The 27482-nt window shown below is 35.0% G+C and overlaps 1 protein-coding gene across 1 annotated transcript; it reads left to right on the forward strand.

Annotated features, from left to right (window-relative positions):
- The first annotated feature begins 185 nt into the window (after positions 1 to 185).
- Positions 186 to 27482, forward strand: LOC127553891 (putative glutamine amidotransferase-like class 1 domain-containing protein 3B, mitochondrial). The gene is made up of 6 exons (XM_051984979.1): positions 186 to 420; positions 1888 to 1940; positions 3496 to 3609; positions 9336 to 9455; positions 13517 to 13609; positions 25893 to 27482. Exons 1-6 carry the CDS (start codon positions 280 to 282, stop codon positions 26059 to 26061), a joined length of 690 nt encoding a protein of 229 aa, XP_051840939.1. The 5' UTR covers positions 186 to 279; the 3' UTR covers positions 26062 to 27482.

Genomic DNA, 27482 nt, shown 5'->3' on the forward strand with positions numbered 1-27482 from the left:
AGGGCACCAAATAGGTAGTTTTCTCTTTTCTCTCCTCCCGGCCACTCAAAAGTGTTAGTCCCCGCCCCCTGACGGAAAGGAAGTACCTTCTGGGGCTGTGAATCAACTAAAGGGAGAGCGATTCTGGCCCCATATTGGCTATGCTCTAGTTACTCATTCGCCCGAAGGGAGGGTGGGGGCGGAAGTAAAGGTCACGTGGTGCTCCTCCCCTCACCTTCTGGAACCGCCGTCACCGCTACCTACTGGTTTTCTGTCTTTCCTGCGACAGCGGACGCGGCAATGTTTGCTGTGAGGTCCGCGGCGGCCTGCAGGCCTGTCTTCGCCGGCTGTCTGCCTTGGTTGAGGTCCGGCGGACAGCAGCTCCTTTCCCTAGCTGCCTTTCACGGCTCCGCGCAGCGTCCCAAGGCCAAAGTCGCTGTAGTGAGTAAGGCAGAGAGAGGAGCTGCGGGCCCTAGGGCACTGGCTGTCCCCGATTGGGGAGGCTGCCACGCTACCTCGGGCTTCTCGGCTGGGGGCGCTCTTGTGCTGGGACCCATAGTAGAAAGAGCAGAGGCGAGGGGGTCGTGGGAGGACATGGGGTTCAGTCCCGCCTTTGTCCCCTCTTTTGACCCGGGCAAAACGTTTCTCTTCCTTGAGCCTCCCTGCCATCCCATGAGTGAGAGTTAAGGTTAGACTTCGATCCCTAAAGTCCTTTCTAGCTGTCACCGCCTACGTTGCCCCAGTGCCCTTTTTTTTGTGTGTTCTCCTTTGCCATCGCACTTAGAGCCATCAGTTTACAAAAGTAAAGGAGGATAGTCATTGAGCTGTGCCGGACTTCCTCGAGGCCCCATATGGGGTTTTCTTGGCAAAGATATTGGAGAGGTTTATCATTTCCTTCTCCCGCTCATTTTATAGATGAAGAAACTGAGGGAAACGGGGTTAAATGACTTGCCCAGGGTCACACATCTAGTAAGTGTTTGAAGTCAGATTTGAATTCAGAAAGATGAACCTTCCTTGACTCCAGGGTCAGCACTTTGTGCACTATGGCGCCTTTGCTAAGGTAAAAATGACAAGTCACTGTTTTTCGAAGACAAAGGACAATCAGCTATGGCCAGAGGTAAAAGATATTCAGATGTGACCAGATGTGGCAAAGTGCAGAAATGAGTGAAATTGAGAACTTTTTTGTACAATAGGAAATGTTAATTTTTAAAATCACCCTCTCCAGAATTAGTGGCAATAGCTTGTTTAAAAAAAAAAAAAAAAAAAAAAAAAAAAAAAAAAAAAAAGAAAGAAAAAAAAAAGAAAGCTTAGTGTTGGCTCCAAGTGCCAAACAAGTCAACAGTCTTTACTGTGCTAAGTCCTGGGTATACAAAAAGGAAAGAACAACAACAAAACTAGCACTGCAGAAGAGATTTGTTAACTTTCTGAGTATAACATCCTTATTTCTCCCCAAGGAGCATTGATTTTCCAGGAAGGGCAGTGATATAGTTTAGAAAGGAAAAATTAACTTTCCACATGTTTGCAGCTTGGCAGTTGTTAATCATTGATTTTCAACTCAAAATAATAAGGATGGATTTTGTTGAGTGTTTTTCACTTGGCTTTGTAAGATTAAATGTTGCCATTCTACTGATGGGGAAAAAGAGTCTGGGAGAATCACAAAGCTAGTGGCAGAACCATTTTTATAATTGAGGGATTTTGTCAGTTCTACTTCTAGTGCCCTTTCCATTACACCAGCCTGCTTTCCTATCTTATTCCCCCTCTAAAGTATTAAAGGTAACTTTCACAACCTTTCATTTCCATAAGACACTCAAACCAAAGCACTTTCTTTTAGTTTCATATCCACTTTCTTGGCTATAGTAGATGCTCAAAAAATTCTGTAGAATGAATATTTTTCTTTTCTCTTTCCAGATTTTGTCTGGATCTGGTGTCTATGATGGCACAGAAATTCATGAGGCCTCAGCGTAAGCCCCCTTTATATATAAAATTTCTTTATGACAATAGATACTGTAGTAGAGTGGTTTGAGGGCTGGACCTAAGTTAAGAAACAAAGCTTCAGATCCTGCCTCTAATATTTATTATGGCCATGGACAAATCACTTTTGTAAACTTTTAATATCTTCACTTGTTAGATGGTAGTAATAACTACAGGTATGTCATAAGACTCTAAGAGGTAGTATGTACATGGGTATGTGTATATATATATATATATATATATATATATATACACACACACACATATATATATATATATATACACACACACACATATATATATATATATATATATACACACATATTCAAATGTGTATGTTGTGTGTATGTGCACTTTGTAGTACTTTGCAGACTGTAAAACCCTATATACTTGTAGCTATTGTTATTACTATAATCCAAATCCAGAAACAATATTATTTTCTTCTGTTTCAGTAACTTTCAAAGTCTAGAAATAGACTGCCTATTTAGAAAAGCTGAATTACTTTAGTAGTGACCTAAAGGTCACTATGGGTACAAAATATGTCAGATCAGTGAGTGGGAAGAGTGGAAAGGGAAAAATTAGGGAAAAGCCTTACATAACACACATGACTTAAGTACTTTCCAGTTACCCTGTACTGCTTGATGAATGCAGTATTAGAGAACCTTGGGACAAATAAAATTTCAGTTTAGCTGTAGTGTCCACTGGTTTTCTTCTCAAGAGACTAGGATAATGAGGATTTGTATTGTTATTAGTTAAATTCAGCCTTAAACCTAATTATTATTAGAGTTAGAACATTCTTAGGTAAATAGTATATTCAGCAAGGATTTTTTTGACAGCAAAAGTAAAATAAAGATTAGTAGTATGCTTCTAGAACTCGTACTTAGCATATGGTGAAAAGCCAATTTTAAAAACAGTAATGGTAGATGTCATTTATATAGCACTTCTAGGATTTGAAAAGTGCTTTTATAAGTGTTACATCATTTAATTCTCAGAACAAGCTTGTGAGGTACTTATAGATACCATATTCATTTTACAGATAAGGAAGCTGAGATTTAGAGAGTTAAGACAACAATCATTTATTAAGAATGTGCATTGTATTAAGCATGGAGAATACAAAAAAAAGCATAAAAATATAATCCATGTCCTCAAAGAGCATTCAAAAAGGATCTGAAAAAGTGAGGTGGGAGTTGGGAAGATTCCTGAGTTAGGGGCATGATATTTAATTCTGGAAAACTAGAGGAGGAAAATGAAGATTTGATTGTTCAGCAACCCCATTTCCCACCATGGTAGATCTGGGGAGAATTCACCAATGAAAGAAAGAGACTGGCATGGTAGAAGGATGTTCTAGGGATGAAATGATACTTGGGTATTGTAACAAAGTCCAGAAAGAGGGGGAGGGAAATGTTCATGGTCACAGAGCTGATTTGTATTCAGGTCTTCTTCTTTAAGTCCCGTGCTTTTTTCACTATGCTGTTTAAACTTAGATTTAAATATTAGGATTTTTTTTTTAAGACTTTTAGCCTTATTCAAGTTTCTCTCTCACAGGATATTGGTTCACTTGAGTCGTGAAGGTGCTGAAGTTAAGATGTATGCACCTGATGTTCCTCAAATGCATGTTATTGACCATACCAAGGGACAACCAACAGAGAATGAAAAACGGTAAGTAGGGAGAGTGAAAGTTATGGTTAAATGGAGAAGTATCAGAATTTTTGATTAAGAAGGTGAAACATTTGTGCTTTATGATGAGATGCAGTGTTAGCACATCCCTGTGTTTGGCTGAAGTGGATGGAAGGAGGAGGTTTTGGAATTTAAGGAGATTGAAGAATTTGGAAGTTGGGAAATTGAAAGGAACATTTCCCTAGGGATAGAAGTTCCTTATTATATAATGGCAGAAGTTGAAAAGAAAAGGTTGATTATGAGCTTAGTGTTGGATTTACTGAAAAAGGAAAGAGTAACACATGGTAGGAGATTGGTAGTTCTAAGAATGCTTGGGGTTAACATATGGATAATGAGATTCAGAGAGAGAGTGGTACCTTGACCAGAGCCAGAGGTGGGAGATCTGAGTCACTTTCTCCTGTTTTGTTGGGAAGATGAATGATGCTGCAGCCAGATCCCCAGGCAATGGAGGCTGGAGCCCCTCACTCTGGGTTGTCAAAGATTCTTCCTGTCCATTCTTGAGGTTTTACTTCGTCTTTCTAATGTTTTCTATTTTAAGAATCCCAGTCTTCTCTACCTACCTCTTTTAATCTCTGGATTTGCTGCTCTTCAAGTCTTGGTATAGATTTGTGAGGTGTTTTGTTAAAGATGCTTTGACCAACGTCTTCATGCAATAAACATGGGATACCATCTTTCCAGACATTAGAGTAGCTAATTATTAGAGAATTTCTAGGGGCTTTGTTTGTGGATATGATGCAGTGGCACTGTGACATTTAAGGAAGGTATTAATAATTGAAACTATCTGACTTTGTGGCTGTTTTGTAAACTAGTTATAGAAAAATAACCTAAAGTTAGAAGGTTCCTTAGCAAGTCCTTTCATTTTACAAAGAAAGTACTTGAAATTAGAGAGCTTGCTGAGCATCTCACAAGAGTAAGTGACAGTCAGGGTTTGAATTCTGGTCCAGTCATGGCCAAGTTTAGCCCCTTCCACTCCATAACATTGTCTCCATGTGTAGATTAGGATCTCTCCAGAGCTGCAGTGCCCACAAAAAGTTATTACTTCATAAGTCAATTTTCTAGTGTTCTCTCTAGTTCTGAGAATTAAATGATATAACACTTATAAAAGCACTTTTCAAACCTAGAAGTGCTATATAAATGACATCTACCATTACTGTTTTTAAAATTGGCTTTTCACCATATGCTAAGTACGAGTTCTAGAAGCATACTACTAATCTTTGTTTTACTTTTGCTTTCAAAAAAATCCTTGCTGAATATACGACTATTTACCTAAGAATGTTCTAACTCAAACATTTGTTTGCATGTTGTCTTCTCCTATTAGATTGTAAATTTCCTAGCAGGGAAGGAACGGTCTTTTGCTTCTTTTTCTATCCCTAGCATTTAGCAAGTTTCTAGAACTAGTCTAGTTCACTAGTGCAGTCTAGTGAAGCAAAGACTGCTTCATTGCAAGGAATGATAGGCCTTAAAGACAGAATAGCCTGATTTTCCTCAGATTCCCGACTTATCTGCATGCCTCGTTCTAGTCTTGTTTCATATTAGCCTCTCAAATATCTTGCTTGCTTTGCTATCCCCTGCTTCTTGATCAGCTTCTCATCTCTCCAGTGTATACCACTTCTTGTTATTCTCTTCTGACTTTTATAGGATAGATCAGACTTATTACAGCAACCTTGAGCTGTCTAATCACCTGTCTTTGTTAATGAACCTTATATTCTCCCCTTCCTACCGATTCTGAACCTGACTCCAGATGAGCAGCCTTAACCCTCTTTGAGTTTTATACTATCCAGATTTATTACTCAATCAAAATCCTGGCAGCTATTATCTACTCATTTCCGATTTATTTTTCCTTTTCTCAGTGAGTTCAGTGCTTGATATTCTTTTTCTTTACCTCAGCTCCTACTCTAATAACAGGAGAATTCTGCATATACATTGATATTCCTTCAAATGCTCCAACTTACCAGTTCCTCTGTCTAATAAAATTCCTATGACTTCCTCTTTCACTCCACTTCTGCTACCCAAAGAGGTGATGATACCTTTAATTTTGCTGTTACCACAAATGTTTTCCTTTTTTATATGATCATAATCTTTTTATCATTCTATCTTTCCCTATGTCTTATGACTGCTGACTATTCTTTGTCCTCAACTAGGACTTCCAATCTCTTTTCCTCTTAGTTCTTTCCTGGGCTACCATCTCTGCACCAACTGCACTTTCTTCCCTTTCTGGTCATGACTATGTTATGTACCCTTTCAACTCTATGCTAACTTCTGCTCTTGAATCCCTTGGCTTCTTGCTGTTACCAAATCTTAACCTTGAATTACTCTCACTCTCAACTCTTATTCATGTATTGCTGAACAGAGCTGGAGAAAAATCACAACACTGCTTATAGAGCTTCTTAAAAATTTATGTAATATAATCTCAATTGAGCTCTTCCTGAAGGAAGGCAGTCCTTTTATACTCCCCAATCAATTTGCTATTCTCCTCACCACAGTAGCAATTCTGTATCTTGCAAAGACTGAAAGTCTTCATGAATGCTTTTCTCAGCTGAGGGCTTTATACTTCACCAAAAATAAATAAGGCAATTTGATGAGAGTTTCCTCTTTTTCCTTCCTTTTATCACTCCGATATCTTCCCTCATTCTCTCCTCTTCTACTATAGTCTCTGACAAAGAGATGGCCTGTTTTAATTGGTGCTAGTCCCTTATTCTTGATCCTATTTCTTTCTATCTTTTCTAGCAAAATGCCTTGATTATCAGATTCTCAGTCCTTGTATTTTTGACCACTCTGATGATCACCTCTTCCCACATATTTTTTTCCTTTTTGGATTTTTCTGACATTACTTTCTTTTGCTTCTTTTCCTGTCTGGATAATAAATGTCTTAATTTTCTTTTATGTATTTTTAAACTTTTTTTATCACCTAACTATGGATGTCTCTCAAACCTTTGTCCTTGGTCCTCTTCTATTTTTCCTTTATATACTCTCACTTGATAATATTTCTAGCAGATGATTTTTTGATCAGTATACCCAGCTCTAATCTCTCGTCTTATCTCTATAGTGCATTTATGTTCTCTTTTTATCTCTGACACTGACATCATGCCTATGCAGGCCCTTATCAACCCATGTCTAGAAAATTGCTATAATTAACTTGGGTAGGAGGAAAGGCAGGAGGTCTGTCTGCCTTAAGTCTCTTCCCACTGCAATCTATCCTCCTTTCAGCCACTAAAGTGATTTTCCTAAAGCTTAGGTCTAATCATGTTAAAGCTTCCAAACTGTACCCTCCTACCTCCTCCTCCCCACTTTAATCTCTGTTGACTTTTTGGCAGTCACAGCCCTTTATAACCTAGCTCCTGTCTGCTTTTCTAGTCTTCTTTCACCTTCCTCCCCAACATGTACTCTGCAGTCTAGTGACACAAACCTCCTGGCTATCCCACAGTCAAGACACTATCTTTGAGCTCCAGATTTTTCCTGCATCCGTCATCCTTTCTCTACTCTGACTATCAACTTTTCTGGTTTTTCAGTTCTAACTAAAATCCCACCTTCCATAGTAAGTTTTTCCCAATTCCTTTTAATTCTAGTGTCATCTTCCTGTTAATTTTTTCCCCTATTTATCCTCTTTATAGTTTACTTTGCAAACATTTGTTTGCATGTTGTCTTCTCCCATTAGATTGTAAATTCCTAGCAGGGAAGAAACTATCTTTTGCTTTTTTTCTATCCCTAGCATTTAGCATATTGCCTGGAACATAGTAGATGTTTAATAAATGTTTATTGAGTGATATGTAATAGATGCTTAATAAATGCTTATTGACTGACACCTGTATGTTGTACATTTTGCATATGTATCTCAAATTCAGCATTTTCAAAACTGAACTTATGTTTCCCCAAAGCTACCCCTTTTCTTTCTTTCTTTCTTTTTTTTTTTCATTATAGCTTTTTATTTACAAGATATATGCATGGGTAATTTTTCAGCATTGACAGTTGCAAAACCTTTTGTTCCAACTTTTCCCCTGCTTTCTCCCACCGCTCCCCCAGATGGCAGGTTGACCAATACATGTTAAATATGTTAAAGTATAAGTTAAATACAATATATGTGTACATGTCCATACAGTTATTTTGCTGTACAAAAAGAATTGGACTTTGAAATAATGTACAATTAGCGTGTGAAGGAAATCAAAAATGCAAGTGGACAAAAATAGAGGGATTGGGAATCCTATGTCATCTCCCAGAGTTCTTTCACTGGGTGTAAGCTACTCCTTTTCTTTTAAACTTCCCCGTTGCTGTATATTCCCCCACTGTTGAGTGGTATATAACCACTGTCCTCTCAGTTATATAGCTTTGTAACCTTGTCGTCACGCCTGACTTCCCAATCTCACTCTCCTCATATATCCAATTTGTTGTCACTGTCATTTCTACTTTCACAGAATTTTTTACCTACGTCTATTTCCACTTTGACAACTGCCACTCTGGTTTAGAATTTTATCACATCTTATTGTTTGCAGTAGCTTTCTGGTTGGTCTTTCCTCTCTTTAATCCATCCTTTACACATCTGCTGAAATGATTTTCCTGAAGGATTGATAGAAATATGCTATTCTGTAGACTTTGGTGACTCCTTTCTACCTTTAGGATCAAATATATTTTAAGTCTTTTGCCATTCAGAGCACTTTGCAACCTGGCTCCTTTCTGCCTTTCTAGTTTACCTGTTACTATCTGTTGCTATCTATCTATGTATCTGTTTGTCTGTCTGTCTATCTATCTATCTGACTCTCTGTTTATATATCTTTACTGGCTTTTCCCAGTTAACTGGAATGGTTTCCCTCTTTATCGCCATCTCTCAAAATCCCTGACATCCTTTAAGAATAAGCTTCAAGGAGCCTATCCAGCACTCCTAACTTTTGGAGGTCAAGTTACTAGCCATCTACCCTATAGGTATTTTGTTTGTATCTGTAAACTACTGTTTAGGTCAGGGGATATTTTTGCCTTTTAAATTTTTATTTATATCCCTAACACTTATTGTGTCTGGATCATAACAAGTGCTTTATAAAAGCCTTGTGACTGATTGGTGATCAACCTGTCTGTGTTTAGTTAAACTGGTCCTCTGATAATCATCTTTAGTTTTTACTTGGAGATAACTTTAGATATGCCACAGTGAGACTTTGGAAGAGGACTTTAATGGAGGCAGCTCTGGTTTTGTAACTGTTTTTAGATGGGATCGGAAATTGGTTAAATGGAAATTTTCTTTTTTTTTTTTTTTTTTTTTTTAGGCAATTGGGGTTAAGTGACTTGCCCAGGGGCACACAGCTAGACAGTGTCTGAGACCAGATTTGAACTCAGGTCCTCCTGATTTCAGGGCTGGTGCTCTATCCACTGCGCCACCTAGCTGCCCCTAAATGGAAATTTTCAACCTAAATTATTAGCTAATTTTGTTTTTACAGAAATTCCTCAGACACTGATGACTGTTTCTGTGTGTTTGGGTTGGTGTTTTTTTTTTTTTTTTTTTTTTAAGAATAAGACATATATCACTTAGGCTTTATTAAAATTTTGTTTTCTTTATAGTGCTCTCTTCCTTTTAGGGTAGCATTTCCAGGAAAAATTAACTTTAAAATAATGTTCTTTTGTCATTTTTTTTTAAAAGAAAAAAGAATTTATAGATCAGACATTTTTCCTATATTCATGTCACTTTCCAGGCCTCTTTCTATATGTGATTTTTTTTTTTTCCCAAGGAATGTTTTGGTTGAATCAGCAAGGATTGCTCGAGGCAAGGTTACTGACTTGTCAAAACTTAATTCTAAGGACTATGATGCTGTTATCTTTCCTGGGGGATTTGGAGTTGCCAAAAACCTGTGAGTATTTTGCTGATTTGGGGGGTACTGGGGTTAGAATGACAAAAAAAATCATCCCTTGCTCCCTAGGGTTTATATTTCAAAGGAGGTAAACTGTATTCACCCCCAGTTAATATGATACCGGAAAAGTGTTATGGAGCAAAGGAGAACTAAGACAAAATGAGGTAAATGGAGGAAAAGATGGGATTGGGGAGGTGAGGAAACTTATGACAACATGGACTTATTTTTCTCAATAGGAAGTGAAGAAATCTGCTGAGGAAGGTGAGTGGAACAATGTTTGGGGAGCTTGAAGAGCAAAAGTGGCATAGCTATTGTGGAGAATACAGTAGAGCCAATCAGATAAATAAAATGAATGAGCAAAAAGCATTTATTAAATGCTTTTTATGAGCTAAATACTTTGCTAAAAGTTGTAGAAACACATAGAAAAGTAAGAAAGTCCCTACCTTTATAGAGAGCTTGACTTCTTTTGACTTCTTCTCAAAATACACACTTGCATATATAATTTTTCCCCAATCACATGTTAAAATAATTTTTAAGCTTTATTTTTAAGGTTTTGAGTTCCTAATTCTATTCCTTCCTCTCTCCTTCTCTTCCTCCCTCAAAAGGCAAACAATTAGATGTAATATTTTATCCATGTGTAATCATGTAAAAACATTTCTATATTAATCATTCTGTATAAGAAGACTAATAAAAGAAAAAAAAAAGAAAATGAAAAATAGCATGCTTCTGTCAATTCAAACAATTCATTTATTTCTCTGGTGACATATAGTATGCTTCATGAGTTAGTCCTTTGGGATGGTTTTGGATGTATTGCTGAGATTAGCTAAGTTGTTTACAGTTCTTCATCAAATATCATTGCTGCTACTGTGTACAACATTGTCCTGGTTCTGTTCACTTTACTTTGAATCAGTTCATGTAAATTTTTCCATTTTTTTTTTCTGAAATCATCCTACTTATAATTTCTTTTAGCACAATAACATTTCATCACAATCATATACCTTAGCTTGTGTAGCCATTTCCCAAATAAGAGCATCCCTTCAATTTCTAATTCTTAGTCTTCACAGAAAGACCTGGTATAAATATTTTTGTACAGGGGCAGTTAGGTGGCATAATGGATAGAACACCAGTCCTGAAGTCAGGAGAACCTGAATTCAAATGTGACTTCAGACACTTAACACTTCCTAGCTCTGTGACTCTGGGCAAGTCACTTAATCCCAATTAGCTCAGCCAAAAAAAAAGGTTTTTTTTTTTTTTTGGTACAAATAGATCCTTTTCCCTTTTTAAAAAATATCTTTGGAATATAGAACTAACAATGGTATTGCTGAATCAAAAGGTATGCATAGTTTTATAGCTCTTTGGGCATAGAAGAACTTACATTATAATAAGCTTTGGCATCCTAAAATCATATTTCTTTTAGAATACATTTGGTTCTAAAAATTACTAGGGAAAATCAGAAGAAGTTTGGCAGAAATTAGTTTTAGAAGACTATACATCCTAGTTCTAGTCTTTGAAGGGACTTCACTGGCTATCCAATTCAACCTCTCATTTTACATCTACAGAAATTAAGGCCCAGGAATAACTTTCCCAAAATCATGCTGGTAATAGGCATTGGAGGCAGAATTTGAATCCATGTTAATCAGTTCCTCTGATTTGAGAGCCAAGCCTTTTTGCAGTGTGCAGTGCAGTAAGGTCAAAATGAGTATACATTGAATGAATTTTAAAAGTCATACCACAAATGAAAAATTAGAAGAGAATCAGATTAGATACATTTCACTTGGCTGAGGGGAGTTTATAACTAAATGAGGGAATAGAGATGACAACTATATAAAATAAATAATTTTGATTACATTAAAATGAAAAGCTTTTGTATTAAGATTAGTGCAACTGGGAGAGGTAGGTGATGATTGGAAATTTATGATTAGGAAAAAATTTTGCATCATGTATTTCTGATAAAAGTCTGATATCAAAGTCTGGGAGCTCTGGAATATAATTATAGTATTCCTGGGAGTTTTTGTTTTGAGATGTCTTTCAGGAACTGATTAGTGGATTCTTTCAATTTTTATTTTACCCTCTGATTCTAGAATATCAAAGCAGTTTCCCTTGATAAATTTTTGAAAGATGACATCCAGGCTCTTTTTTTTTTTTTTTTTTTTTTTTTTTTTTTTGATCATGGCTTTCAGATAGTCCAATAATTTTAAAATTCTCTCTCCTGGATCTGTTTTTTTTTTTTTTTTCCAGGTTAGTTGTTTTTCCAGTGAGATACCACATTTTTTTCTATTTTTCATTTTTTTGATTTTGTTTTATTGTTTTTTGATATCTCATAAAGTCATTAGTTTCCACTTGGCCAATTCTAATGTTTAAGGAATTATTTTTTCAGTGAGCATTTAACAAGAATATATTAGACCAGGAGTTATTCTTTATAGAACAAGTGGTCAGATGGTATGAATGAAGAGTTCTCAAAAGAATTACTTACTATTAACAACCAAATGAAAACTTTCTCTGAATCACTAATATAAGAGAAATGCAAATCAGTACAAGTCTAAGGTTTTGCCTCACGGTAAATTGATTAAGATGGTAATAGTCAGTGTTGGAGGGACTGTCAAAAACATGTGCATTAATACAGCTGTTCAGAAAAGAATTGAAATTATTTAAAAGGTGACTACAATGTCTATATCCTTTGGCCAAGAAATCCTACTCTTCTATGTGTTTGAAGGAGGTCAGAGAGTGAAAAAAAAGATTCTATAAATACCATTGTATTTCTAGCAACACATTTTGTGGTAGCAAAGAATTTGAAACAAAGAAGATGCACTTTGATTGGGAAAGGACTAAATAAGTAACTGTGCTGTAAGAAATTATGCATGTGTATCTAGCATTTAGATAAGACTTAATGTGAACTGAGAAGTAGCATAAATAGAACCAAGAAACTGTATAAAAAATGAAACTAAAAGCCTGAATTTGGTCCTGAGGAAGAATCAAGCAAACGAACCTCTCACTCTCCTTTGTAGAGGTAAAGGGATTCTTATATTTAGGGTTTTTTTTTTTTAGCCTTTTTGTGCAACATAGCTCTTTGGGCAATCAGGTGAATCACATGGTCTCATTCTCAGAATATTTTTAAATACACAAAATTACATGAAATTGTGAAGGATACCAATTGCATTGGAATATAGTTCTCAAAATATGAAAAAAAACATAAATTCACAACCCCCACAATGTATTGTCAGACTCTGGATATGTTAATTAATTTTGCTGAACTACTTTCCCTTTCCCCCATTTTCTTTTTAAATTATAAGAAGGGAGGGGAGGGACTTATTTGGAAATAAAGATAATGTGAAAAATTTTTTTTCACTTTTCTTTTTTTTTTAATCATAGCTTTTTATTGACAGAACTTATACATGGGTAATTTTTCAAAATTGACCCTTGCAGTCACTTCTGTTCCATCTTTTCTTCTCCTTCCCTCCACCCCCTCTCCTAGAGGCAGTCTCATACATGTTAAACATGTTAAAGTATATCTTAAATATAATATATGTGTACATATTTATATAGTTCTCTTGTTACACAAGAAAAATTGGATTTAGAAAGGCAAAAATAACCTGTGAAGAAAAACAAAAATGCAAGCAGTTCACCTTCATTTCCCAGTGTTCTTCACTGGGTGTATCTGGTTCTGTTCATCACTGATCAATTAGAACTGAATTGGATCCTCTCATTGCTGAAGATAGCCACTTTTATCAGAATTGATCCTCATATAGTATTGTTGTTGAGGTATATAGTGATCTGCTGGTTCTGCTCATTTCACTTAGCATCAGTTCATGTATGTCTCTCAAACGTCTCTGTATTCATCCTGCTGATCATTTCTTACAGAACAAAAATATTCTATAACATTCATATAACACAATTTACCCAGCCATTCTCCAGTTGATGGGCATCCATTCAATTTGTAAAAAAAAAAAAATTAAAAAAAAATTATGGCATAGTGTCTTGAGATTTCTGGAATAAATTGACTTTATAGATTTATAAAATAAATATTCATCCCTGTACTCATGGAATGCTTTTGGTTTTGGCAGGTGTACATTTGCAGTCGATGGAAAGGATTGTAAAGTCAATAAAGATGTTGAACGAATCCTAAGTCAGTTCCATAAAGAAGGGAAACCAATTGGGTATGTATGTAATTAATGAGAGCTTAATGAATTTTAAAATTTTATTTTAGAGGTGAGAATGGAGGCCTAGTACTCTAGGTTTTTTTTTTTTTTAAATATCCCATCATGTTCAACTCAACTGGTGTTCTCTATCTATATAAATTCTTTCTAACTGCCCTAGTAATGAGAAATTTTTTTAGAAATTACAAGTATCATTTTCCCCCATGTAGGAACATTATTAAAACCCTTATGATTTATCTTTCCTGTTTACCTTTTCATGATTCTCTTGTGTTTTATATTTGAAAGACAAAACTTCTCTTTCAGCTCTGTTCTTTTCATCAGGAATGCTTGAAAGCCTCCTATTTTATTGAATATCTGTTTTTTTTCTCTCGAAGAATTATAATCACTTTTGCTGGGTGAGTGATTCTTGGTTGTAATCTTAGGTCCTTTGCCTTCTAGAATATTATAATGTCTCTGATCCTTCAATGTGGAAACTACTAAATCTTGTGTTATCCTGCCTATGACTCCATGATATTTGAATTTTTTTCTGGTTGTTTGCAATATTTTCTTCTTGACCTAGGAGCTCTGGAATTTGACTATAGTATTCCTGGGAGTTTTTGTTTTGAGATGTTTTTCAGGAACTGATCAGTGGATTCTTTCAATTTTTATTTTACCCTCTGATTCTAGAATATCAAAGCAATTTCCCTTGATAAATTTTTGAAAGATGATGTCTAGGCACTTTTTTTTGATCATGGCTTTCAGATAATCCAATAATTTTAAAATTCTTTCTTCTGGCTCTTTTTTTCCCCCCAGGTTAGTTGTTTTTCCAGTGAGATACTACATTTTCTTCTACTTTTAATTTTTTTGATTTTGTTTTATTGTTTTTTGATATCTCATAAAAGTCAGTAGTTTCTACCTGGCCAATTCTAATGTTTAAGGAATTATTTTTTCAGTGAGCTTTTTGTGCTTCCTTTTCCATGTGGCTGGTCTACTTTTTAAGGAGCTTTTTTTGTCCAGTGAATTTTAAAAATCTATCCATTTGGCCATTTCTGCTTTTTTAAAGAGCTCTTCCCTTCAGTGAAATTTTTTATATCTTTTTCTATTTGGCCAGTTTTGCTTTTTCAGGCATTCTTCTCTTCAATGGATTTTTTTACTTCTTAGTTTTTTGGCCTGTTTTTTTTTTTTTTTTTTTTCTTAAGGTGTTATTTTTATCAACATTTTTTGTGTTCTTCCTTTACCAAGCTGCTGACTCTTTTTTTATGATTTTCTTGTATCATTCTTGTTTCTCTTACCAATTTTGCCTCTGTCTCTTATTTGATTTTTAAAATCCTTCCGTGGCCCGAGATTAATTCACATTTTTCTTTGAGGCTTTGGATGTAGCAATTTTGACTTTGTTGTTTTCTTCTGAATTTGTATTTTGATTTTCCTTGTTTCCATATTAACTTTTCTGTAGTGAGATTTTTTTTCCTGTTTTTTACTTCTTTTCCAGCCTATTTCTTGAATTTAACAATATGCTAAGGTGGGACTCAGCTTCTGAGATGAAGCTTTAGGGTTTTTGTGTAGCAGTTTTCAGAGATAGCTCTGGGAGTCTGTAAAAGCTTTTAGTTATTCCAGGATGGTGTGATCTAAAGAGAAATGTGTTTATTACTTTCCTGGTCCATGCTTTGGAATGTGAGTAAAGTCATGTTCTCTTTCATGTCCTGAAACTTTGATCATGGTCCTTGCTTACATGTCACACTAGTTGTGCTAGTATTCCTCTTTCTTGGGGACTCTGGTCTGGATCCAAGTATGGGCAATTGAACAGAGCTGTGCTCCCAGTGACAGCAAAGGTTAGTCTTCTCATCAGTGATCTGACCTCCTTATTGTCTGAAGGCTGACAACTGTGGAAGCAGCTGCTGGCCATTGTCGCTTCATTTGCTCATATTGCCTGTTTTCTAGGACCTGGTCTGTGTTGGTTGAGCCTGCATGGACTACATTCCATTCTCACCCCCATGTGACAGAGTTTTTGTGCTGACCTTCTAAGTTGTCTTGAGCTGGAGAATTGTTTCACCACATCCTTTTGTGGATTCTGTTGCTCTAGAGTTAAAGCTATTAGGAGCAAAATTTGGGAGAGCTCAGGCTCTGCTATCTTAGTTCCATCCATGGTACTCTGACTGAGATTTTTCTAGATAGAAGAAGGAGACAGTGTGAACCAGATCATGATAGCAAATAATGCTAGAATGGAGTCAGATCTCTATGGAAAGAACTAAAAAAGTTTAGTTTGGAGAAGAGAAAATGTGAGTCGGAACAGGTAGGTCCATGAAAGATTTTTTTTTTGTCTCCTAAGCATTTGAAGAATTCATTTATAGAAGACAAATTAGCCTTGTTTTGTATGGTGCCCTTGAGAGCAGAACTTGGAGTGGGTAGAGATTGCATAGTAACTGATTTTAGTTCAGTGTAAGGAAAAACTTATTAAAAGTTAAAGCTGTTCAAAAGTAGATTGATTATGTTGAGTGGTAGTGGCTATTCATTGCTTCAAGACTTAAAGTAAAGTTTGGATGACCACTTATCAAGGTTGCTATAGAGTGTATTCTTCAGGAATGGGTTGGACCAAATGACCTCCCCTCATGTTCATTTTATTGCTATGAGTCTTTAAATCAGAGATAATTTTCTAGTGATAAAATGATTCTATGATTGATTTCCCCTTCCTCTGTTTATAATCTTAACAGAAAAGAGAGAAGATGTGAACTAACCTTAAAGGATGCTTGCTATACCATTTGCATGGAGATTCTATAAAGTTCAACTAATCAGAAAGGGAGAACTCATGTTCTGTCTATTTATGTTACATTTATGCCAGTTTGCCTAATTTGGTGAAGTTTTGCCATTATATGATATGTACTAGCATATTCATAGCAATTTGTACTGTAGTAGCAGAGAACTTGAAACAAAGTAGATGTACATTAATTGGGGAAGGGCTAAACAAAGTACTGTGCTGTAAGAACTGCTGCACATGTAGAATTCAGAGAAATATAGGAAAAGATAATTTATTTGTTTTCTCTGAAAACAAAACTAATTCCATCATATTTATATATAGTCAGATTGTAGTTATATACTTATATAGTAGCCTACCCTTTGGTGTCAGTGGGTAGACTGCTACATAATTATCTTTTTTGACTGCAGTAAATTGTTTAGACAGTTTACTAAGATGGTGTTGGAGTTTGTTGTGTTTGAATTGGTTAAAATATTGCCTATATAATACTTGAAGTATTGAAATAGATACATCGCATTCTGCTCTGATTGTGCACCATCTTTGAAAGAGCCAAAATAAAATGTTTGGTATGGAATCTTTTGTATAATATCCACTGTAATGATTGCTTCACTGTAAAGGTTGCTACAACCTTTGAAGATGAACCTGGTTTATCAGCATAATGAAGTTTTGTTATTTCTTAAATTATAAACTGTATTAAGTTTTTAATCACTTAGAATAACATAGTGTGGCATTTTGTGTTTGGAGAATAATGTAAGGAATGGAATAAAACTTTTTTATAAATATTCAAAAATATCATAAATAGAAACAGTTGCCTTTCCCAACTTATCAAGATTTTCCCATTAACATCTTTATTATGCTCATAGAACAAGACATACTAATGTAATTTGAAACATTGAGTCTTTAGTATATCTTGTGCAACTTCTTGTTAATTCTGATAAAACTTGATAATTTGATAAAATGACTGTGGACTTTGCTGGTATAGAGAAGAAAGTGATGTTGAAATGAAAACCACATGCTTTGCCCACTTTCTTGCTTCTCAAAGACCAAAAGTGGGTTTGAAGGAGAAACCCAGAAGTGAAATTGTAAGGGAGTTTAAAAATCCCCTTTCTGACCTTATGTACTTTTTTGAAAACATGAGATCTCATTGAAAGCTTAATTGTGGATCATGGAAAGATACAGTAAAAGGAAAGTTATGAGGAGCAAAAACTTTTGACCTAGAAAGCAAATTGTTTTGAGTGATTATATCCATGGAGAGGAATTGTCATCTCCTCTTGAAAGGAGTCAATTCTCTGATTTCAGAGGAGGGAATTTAAATAAACTTTTCTAATGACTGCCTGAAACAAATAGCAACAATAATTGCTTTTCAGACAAAGGGAGTGGCCAGCCAGTGTGATGATAAATTTGGACCTACCTTCAAATGCTGGTTCTGCCATTTCATAGGTATATGACCCTAGGCAAGTCATTTAACCTCCTAGGTTTCAATTTCTTCATCTCTAAATTGAGGAATTTGGACTGAATGACTCTTGAAGTCCTTTTAACCTTGAAATCCATGCTCCTTTGAGCTCTGAATGTTTGTCAGTGGATTAATGAAGAATTATGATTGCTATTTAAGATACTGATATGTAGATATATATCATACTTGAAAATATATAGTTTATAATTACTTAGAATCATAGAATCTTTAAGTTGGAAATGACTTCATATATCATCTAGATTTCCTCTTATCCAAAGCATAAATTCAATCTGTAATTTTCTTGACATTCAGCCTCTGGAAGAACTTAATGACAGGAAATTCACTCCCAAAAGCAGTCTATTCTGTTTCAACACTAAGTGCTTATGTCAAAATCAATTTCTCTTAAATATTGGTACTTATGGCCTTTGACACCAAACAGAATATATCTAATTATGCTTCCATATGATAATTCTTAAAATATTTGAAGATAATTCCCATGTCTTTCTATAATTTCTAAACTGTACTTCTCTGTTTGCCTCAACAAATTGGGGGGAAAGGGAGGGGAACATTGAATGACCATCTTTTCTCCTGGAGGATTATACTCGGTTTTGCTAGATAGGTGATTCTTAGTTGAATTCCTAGCTGCATTGATCTCTGGAATATCATTCTAAGCCCTCCTGGCCTTTAATGTAGAAGCTGCTACATTTAGTGTTATCCTGACTATGGCTCCATTATATTGGAATTGTTTCTTTCTGGATGTTTGTAGTATTTTCACCTTGATCTTGGAGTTCCAGAATTTGGCTATAATATTCCTGGGGGTTTTCATTTGGGGATCTCTTTCATGAAGTGATTGGTAGATTCTTTCAATTTCTATTTTACCCTTTGCTTCTTAAATATCAGAACAGTTTTCCTTGATTTTTTTTTTTTGTATGACAGGAACAAGCATTTATTAAACGCTTACTATGTGCCAAGTACTTTACAAATTCTGCTAAGTACTTTACAAATATCATCTCATTTGATCTTCGCAGAAATTTTTTGAGGAAACAAAGGCACAGAGAAGTTAAGTAATCCACTCAGAGTGAAACCACCAGTGTTCAAGACCAGATTGAGTTGGCTTCCTGATTCTGGCACTAGCATTCTCTCAATAGATGTTCTATAGAACTCTATAGGTATTATTAGGATGTTATTGGACTGCTAAATGGCAGTGATGGCTATAAAGGAAATGCCTTGCAGAGATTTGTAACATGAACAACATTATTATTGTTTTTTTTTCCTTTTTTTATTATAACTTTTTATTGACAGTACATATGCATGGGTAATTTTTTTAAAATAACTTTTTTTTGATAGAACCCATGCCAGGGTAATTTTTTACAGCATTATCCCTTGCATTCACTTCTGTTCCGATTTTTCCCCTCCCTCCCTTCACCCCCTCCCCCAGATGGCAAGCAGTCCTTTACATGTTGAATAGGTTACAGTATATCCTAGATACAATATATGTGTGCAGAACCAAACAGTTTTCTTGTTGCATAGGGAGAATTGAATTCAGAAGATATAAATAACCCGGGAAGAAAAACAAAAATGCAAGCAGTTTATATTCATTTCCCAGTGTTCTTTCTTTGGGTGTAGCTGCTTCTGTCCATCTTTGATCAATTGAAGCTCTCTTTATCGAAGAGATCCACTTCCATCAGAATACATCCTCAAACAGTATCGTTGTTGAGGTATATAATGATCTCCTGGTTCTGCTCATTTCACTTAGCATCAGTTCATGTAAGTCTCGCCAGTCTTCTTTGTATTCATCCTGCCGGTCATTCCTTACAGAACAATAATGTTCCATAACGTTCATATACCACAATTTACTCAACCATTCTCCAATTGATGGAGAATTTTCCAGCTTCTAGCCACTACAAACAGGGCTGCCACAAACATTTTGGCACATACAGGTCCCTTTCCTTTTTTAGTATTTCTTTGGGGTATAAGCCCAGTAGAAACATGGCTGGATCAAAGGGTATACACAGTTTGATACCTTTTTGAGCATAGTTCCAAATTGCTCTCCAGAATGGCTGGATGTGTTCACAATTCCACCAACAATGTATCAGTGTCCCTTTTTTCTGTTTTCCCATATCCCCTCCAACATTCCACATTATCTTTCCCTCTCGTTCTAGCCAATCTGACAGGTGTGTAGTGGTATCTCAGAGTTGTCTTAATTTGCATTTCTCTGATTAATAATGATTTGGAGCATATTTTCATATGTCTATAAATAGTTTCAATTTCTTCTTCTGAGAATTGTCTGTTCATATCCTTTGACCATTTATCAATTGGAGAATGGTTTGATTTCTTATAGATCAGAGTCAGTTCTCTATATATTTTGGAAATGAGGCCTTTATCAAAACCTTTGACTGTAAAAATGTTTTCCCAGTTTATTGTTTCCCTTCTAATCTTGTCTGCATTTGTTTTGTTTGTACAAAAACTTTTCAATTTGATATAATCAAAATTTTCTATTTTGTGGTCAATAGTGATCTCTAGTTCTTCTTTGGTCATAAATTCCTCCCTCTTCCACAGGTCTGTGAGGTAAACTATCCTATGCTCTTCCAATTTATTTATAATCTCATTCTTTATGCCTAGGTCATGAACCCATTTTGACCTTATCTTGGTGTACGGTGTTAAGTGTGGGTCAATGCCTAGTTTCTGCCATACTGATTTCCAATTTTCCCAGCAATTTTTGTCAGATAATGCATTCTTATCCCAGAAACTGGTGTCTTTGGGTTTGTCAAACACTATATTATTAAAGTTACTGGCTGTTTTGTCCTTTGAACCTAACCTATTCCATTGATCAACTAGTCTATTTCTTAGCCAATACCGGATGGTTTTAGTAACTGCTGCTTTATAATATAATTTTAGATCTGGTACAGCTAGGCCACCTTCATTTGATTTTTTTTTTCATTAATTCCCTTGAAATTCTTGACCTTTTGTTTTTCCATATGAACTTTGTTGTTATTTTTTCTAATTCATCAAAATAGTTTTTTGGGAGTCTGATTGGTATAGTGCTAAATAAATAGATTAACTTAGGTAGTATTGTCATCTTTATTATATTTGCTCGCCCAATCCAAGAGCATTTAATATTTTTCCAGTTGGTTAGATCAGACTTAATTTATGTGGAAATTGTTTTGTAGTTTTGCTCATAAAGTTTCTGATTTTCCCTTGGCAGATAGATTCCTAAATATTTTATACAATCAGTTGTTACTTTAAATGGAATTTCTTTTTGTAACTCTAACTGTTGGGTTTTGTTAGTGATATATAAGAATGCTGATGACTTATGTGGGTTTATTTTATATCCTGCAACTTTGCTGAAGATGTGGATTGTTTCTAATAACTTTTTGGTAGAGTCTCTGGGGTTCTCTAAGTATACCATCATATCATCAGCAAAGAGTGATAATTTGGTTTCCTTATTGCATATTCTTATTCCTTTAATCTCTTTCTCAACTCTTATTGCCAAAGCTAGCATTTCTGATACAATATTAAATAGTAATGGTGATAGTGGGCAACCTTGTTTTACTCCTGCTCTTATTGGGAATGGTTTCAGTTTGTCCCCATTACATATGATGCTTACTGCTGGTTTTAAATAGATGCTACTGATTATTTTAAGGAAAAGTCCATTTATTCCTATACTCTCAAGAGTTTTTAATAGGAATGGATGTTGGATTTTATCAAGTGCTTTTTCTGCATCTATTGAGATGATCATATGGTTTTTGTTAATTTGATTATTAATTTGGCCAATTATATTGGTTGTTTTCCTAATATTGAACTAGCCCTGCATTCCTGGTATAAATCCTACTTGATCATGGTGTATTATCCTGGGGATGATTTTCTGTAGTCTTTTTACTAATATCTTATTTAAGATTTTAGCATCAATATTCATTAGGGAGATTGGTCTATAATTTTCTTTCTCTGTTTTCAACCTACCTGGGTTAGGTATCAGTACCATATCTGTGTCATAAAAGGAGTTTGGTAGGACTCCTTCATTCCCTATTTTTTCAAATAGTTTATAAAGCATTGGGGCTAATTGTTCTTTGAATGTTTGGTAGAATTTACATGTAAATCCATCTGGTTGCATGGGTAATTTTTTACAACATTATCCCTTGCACTCACTTCTGTCTTGATGATTTTTTGAAAGATGATATCCAGACTTTTTTTTGTTGTTGTTTTGATTTTCAGGTAGATCAATAATTTTTCAATTGTCTCTTCCTGGATCTATTTTCCAGTTCATTTTCTTTCCAATGAGATGGTTCCATTTTTTGGGTAAATTATCTGCCATAAAAAAGAGGCAAGAAAAAGTTTTTACAGGGAAGGAAAAGGGGAGTGAGAGTGAACCTTACTCTCATTAGAATTGGCTCAAAGAGGAAATAACATACACACTCAATATAGATATAGAAATCTATATTATCCTGCAGGAAAATAGAAAAGGAATGGGATGTGGAAGGTGATAAAAGGAGGACATACTAGGGGAAGGATTGGTCAGTAGCAAAAACACTTCTGAAGAGGGACGGGATAAAAGGAGAGAGAGAGAGTAGAATAAAGAGGGGGTGGATATAGTTAGCAGTAGTAATAGTAAAAAGAATTTTGAAGCAAGTTTCTCTGATAAGACCTTATTTCTCAAACATAGAGGGAACTGATTCAAATTTATAAAAAAAGTAAGAGCCATGCCCCAGTTGATAAATGATCGAAAGATATGATCTATACCCAAAAGCCTATAAATTCATGCATATCCTTTGACTTAATGGTGTCACTATTAGGCATAAATACCAAAAGAGATTAAAAAAAAAAAAAAGGAAACTCTGTATGCACAAAACTATTTGTAGCAGCTCTCTTCAAAGGACAAAAGTTTGGAAAATGAAGGATATCCATTAATTGGGAACTGGCTGAATAAATTGTGGTATATGATTAGGATGGAATATTATTGTTCTATGGGAAATGATGAGCAGGATGTTCTCAGGAAAAAAAAAAAAAAAAAAACAAAACAAAACCCAGAAAATCCTCTATGGACTCAAGTAAAGTGAAATATATTATATACAAAGAAATAGTAATGTTTTGGAATGACCAGTTGTAAATGACTTTGCTATTCTCATCAGTCCATTGATACATAACTGTTCTGAAGGACTTAAGATGAAAAATCCTATCTATATCTAGAGAAGAAACTGATTGGGTCAGAATACAGATTGAAGCATACTTTGTCTCTCTCTCTTTTTTACAGGAAACAGTAAATATATTTATTGCCATCTGAAACAATAAATTAATCTAAACACTGCAATCAGAAGCAGTTAGTCTACAAAAGTATATACATATACTTGACCATTGAAGATTTCTGATAGGCACTTCTGTAACTCATTGGCATAATTTGGTATAATTACATAGGAAACTGATTTAAATGAGTTCAGTAATCTGGTACAAAATCAGAACTGTTTTAAAGAACTCAACCACTGATACATAATAATAATACCACAATGCTGAAAACAAAGTTTCAGATAATGGGCTGATTTTATTCTTTGGGCTTATAAAGCTATTAATGGTCTGTAATGTTACAATTAAAAAAAAATACGCTGTATAGAATCTTTCAAATTTAAAAGGTCTCTTAAAGTTCGATTACTCAGATTTGTACAAATCAAGACCAGACTAGAATATTTCTTTTAAAAAACAAGTAAAATATATGTTCAATGTCACCACTATTATGCATCACTTTTGCTAGTTAAGTTTAATTGTTAAATTTGTTTTTTTTCCATCAGTCTTATATAACTATCTAAAAAACCCTTAACATTTTATGTATTTGTGCTGAACATGCCTTCTTATCAATCATTTATTCATAGCTTATAACATTTTATTTTCCCCCCTTTCCAGTAGGGAAAGCATTGGAACTTGTAAACTAGTAAAAACAATGTAGTCATTTTGGATTTTAATAGGAATGCAAAAATCATTGCAGAAATTTAGTGGAGGTAAATAATAATCTGGTCCTGAGCTCTCTTTTTTAAACTTTTTTTTTTTTTTTTTCTTAAGGGTGGGAGATCTTTGTTTTCTTTTACAATGTGACTTCTATGGAAATGTTTTGCATAGCTTCACATGTGGTTTCTTAGTGGGTGCTGGGGTCTTTTTTGCTTGGGTAAGTTTTTCTGGTCAGATTTATATCCACTATCTTCAGACATATAGTGTTGGCTGCTGAATGATGTATGATCCTTACTTTGGCTCTTAGGTATTTGAATTTTTCTTTCTGTCTACTTGTATTATTTCTTTGACTTGAAAGCTCTGGATTTTACCTATGATGTTGCTGGAAGTTTCCACTTTGGGGTTTTAGAGAATGACTCCAGACTGAGTGGGTTCTTCTATTTCCATTTTGTCTTCTGGATCTAAGAGATGTGGGGCAGTTTTCTTTAAGATTTTTTGGAATGTAATGTTTAGGCTTCTTTTTGGTAGTGCAGTCATCCTTAAATCATTTTCCCTTGATCTGTTTTCCAGTTTCCTTGTTTTTGCTGCAACTTACCTTAAGGCTTCCATTTTCATCATATTTTGACTTTGCTTTAATATTTTTATTATTTTTTTCTTGTAAAGTTATCAATTTCTATTTTGTTTATTTTAATTTTTAGAGAACTTGTTGCTTAGGCAAAGCTTTGAACCTCTTGTGCCAAGCTAATTCTCTTTCCAATTCTTTCCTCTATTCATCACTTTCATTTCTTTAAAAATTTTTTTTCTTATTAATTGTCATTTGGTTTTAAAAATATTTTAAAATGTTGTCTCTTCTAAAAATTCTAGTTGAATTTATACACAACCAAGTGTGTTTTGCTTAGAACCTTTGCTTGTAGATGTTGTGGAGCTATTCTCTTCTTTTGGGTTTGTGTCTTGAGCTTCCTTGCCACTATAATAGCTTTTTGTCGTGGGAATTTTTTTGTTTGTTTGCTCATTCTTTCACATTTCAGACTTTATATTAGGGTAGGACTTCATACAAACTAGAAGGGAAGACCTGGGCTAATCCCATTGTTGTTTTCTTGGAATTATCTTAGAAACAGCTCAGTCTAGGGGCCTGTAAGCTTTCTGGACTCACAAAATGACTTGAGCCAAGGTAAGTGTAATTGCTGCCCATCTGGTTTGATTTTAGCAAGTTGCTTACCTGGATTTAGCTTTAAGCATCATAAAACTGCTGCTAAACCTTTCCATTCAGCTAGCTGGGATGCTCTGCGTTTCAAAGGAATAGATCTGTAGGCTCCCTTTGTTCTAATGTTTCTTCTTCAGACTGAGAGTCCTAGGCTCAAAGCCACATAGGCAGTTGCAACTTGCATCTGGATTGGCTCCTTACTCAGTGCAAAGTCTAGAGTCCAAGAATTCTCCCTACCCTGGAGCATTGTCCCTGAGTATAGTTTCCCTCCTTATTTCATTCTGGATCAATGCTGCCATTTGATAATTGTTTCCTCTTGCATAAATTCATGGTATTCCCATATGGTTTTTTTTCTTATTTTTTCTTAGTATACAGCCTCCATCATCTTTCATTTTCTGGACTTGACTCTTTCATATAGCTATTGTTCCTGGCCAGACCCTGGGCATTTTTTCTTTTATTTCCCAATCAAGATTTAAGTTTAGTGTCTTTTTTTATTTGTTTCTTTTAGAAGAATTGGGTTGGGGGCTGGGGATCTTGTTTCTTTACCTTACTCTGCCATCTTGGTTCTCCTTTCAAGAGATGGGAAGATGCGAAAGAATATGCATTTATTAGGGATTTACTCTGGAGAAAGAAATGTCAAATCATTCAAAGAAGTGACAAATCATTCCATTATCTTTGCCAAGAAAACCCCAAATGACATTATGAAGAGTTGGACATGACCGAAAATGACTGAACAGAGATGTTTTACTAGGTGGTAGGCACTATGTTGGGTGATATATAAATATCTCATTTGATCCACTCAGTAGCTTCAGGAGGTAGATGCTGTTATTATTCCCATTTTGCAGTTGAGGATTAAAGAATGAATACATTGTAGACTGATAAATCTTTTGCTGTATATTCTTATGTGGAACTAATTGCATGATGTTTCATTAAAAGTTTAACTTCTTATTTTTCATTATTCTTTTAGCTTGTGCTGTATTTCACCAATTCTTGCAGCCAAAGTAATTCAGGGTACAGAAGTGACAGTAGGACATGAACAAGAAGAAGAAGGGAAATGGCCTTATTGTGGGACTGCAGAAACCATTAAAGCCTTAGGAGCAAAGCACTGTGTGAAAGAAGTAACTATATCCTTTTAGGTTGTCAGTAAACAGGTCAGCAGTTTTCTGTCTTTTGTCAGATACTGCCATCATAAACAAAGCTTAAAATGTTACAAATTGGACTAATCACCTTGGGCTCCTTCCTTTGGAGAAGACCTTATATTACTATGGGTTTCATGTAAGTAGGAAAGGAAATAAGTAGTATGTAGTAGCTACTATGTGCCAGCCCTGTGATAAGCCCTTTATAAATATCTCTTTTAATTCTCTCAACAATGCTAGGAGTTATGTACTGTGTTTTGTGTCCATGATACAGCTGAGAAAACTGAGGCAGACAGAAGTGACTTGCTCAGGATCAGATAACTTAGTCAGTATCTAAGGTCATATTTGAAGTCAGTTCTAAGTGATTCCAAGCTTAATGTCTCCTCCCTAAATGATGATTGGATTGTCTTCCATATTCTCAAATGTCAGGCAACTAATATAACTTTCATGGCAAATTGGCTCAATTGTCACAAAATAATCGAGACCTTTCAATAAGGAGTTACTCAGCAATATCAAGAAGAAAGTTAGGAATTGGTTCTCAGGTGCAGGTGGGTAAATACTAGATAAATAATTAAATATTATCTAGATAAGTACCAGATGAACTGGCTGTTTGTTGACTTTTTCTTTTCCATAACTTCTCCTTACGAAGCTCATGTGGACACCAAGAACAAAGTTGTCACAACTCCAGCTTTTATGTGTGAAACAGCATTGCACCATATTTTTGATGGGATTGGGTTGATGGTCCGGAATGTTTTGAAACTAACTAAAAAATAAGAACTCAGATTCTCTGTAGCAACAAATGGCTTGAGTAGAACAATATCAGCTATAAAGTACTTTGACCTGGTTACCTTTATTTTTTTTTTTCTTGTGTGTTGATAAAGGTCTGACCAGATAGGGCAAAAAAGCTGCCTTTTTTCTTCTTCTGCCTCTCCATGATGAAAATCTTTATTTCCTACCCAAGGAGAGGACTTTTTAAGTTGCTAATTTAGAGGTGAGACATTTCATCATAGCATTGGTTCGATTCACTCGTTAAAGGAAGGAGGGAATTCCCAGAATTTATAGTAGTAGTTGTAATGTGTTTTTTTTTTTTTACAACATACCTCTTAATTTAAAACCTAGACCAGTTTTTTCTGGATGCTAATTGAATAAACATAATATTTTATAATCCTATATCAATACTTTTTATTATTTGGAAATGGAGGGATATAATGTTTAACTTCTCATTTTCCAAATCTGAATGTAAATGGAACCAATAAAATAAAAGAAATAAATACTTTGTATTTGTTTGTGAATTTGTACTGATGTATATGACATGTAGCAAAAAATACCTCTAACCAAAGAGAATGTGTTTAATTCTTCAGTGAAATTACATTTTTACAGTGTTGGGCCTTTTGATACAGTAATAAATGTGGTACCAAGAA

The sequence above is a fragment of the Antechinus flavipes genome, chromosome 3 (genome assembly GCF_016432865.1).
Source record: "Antechinus flavipes isolate AdamAnt ecotype Samford, QLD, Australia chromosome 3, AdamAnt_v2, whole genome shotgun sequence".
Taxonomy (NCBI): Eukaryota; Metazoa; Chordata; class Mammalia; order Dasyuromorphia; family Dasyuridae; genus Antechinus; species Antechinus flavipes.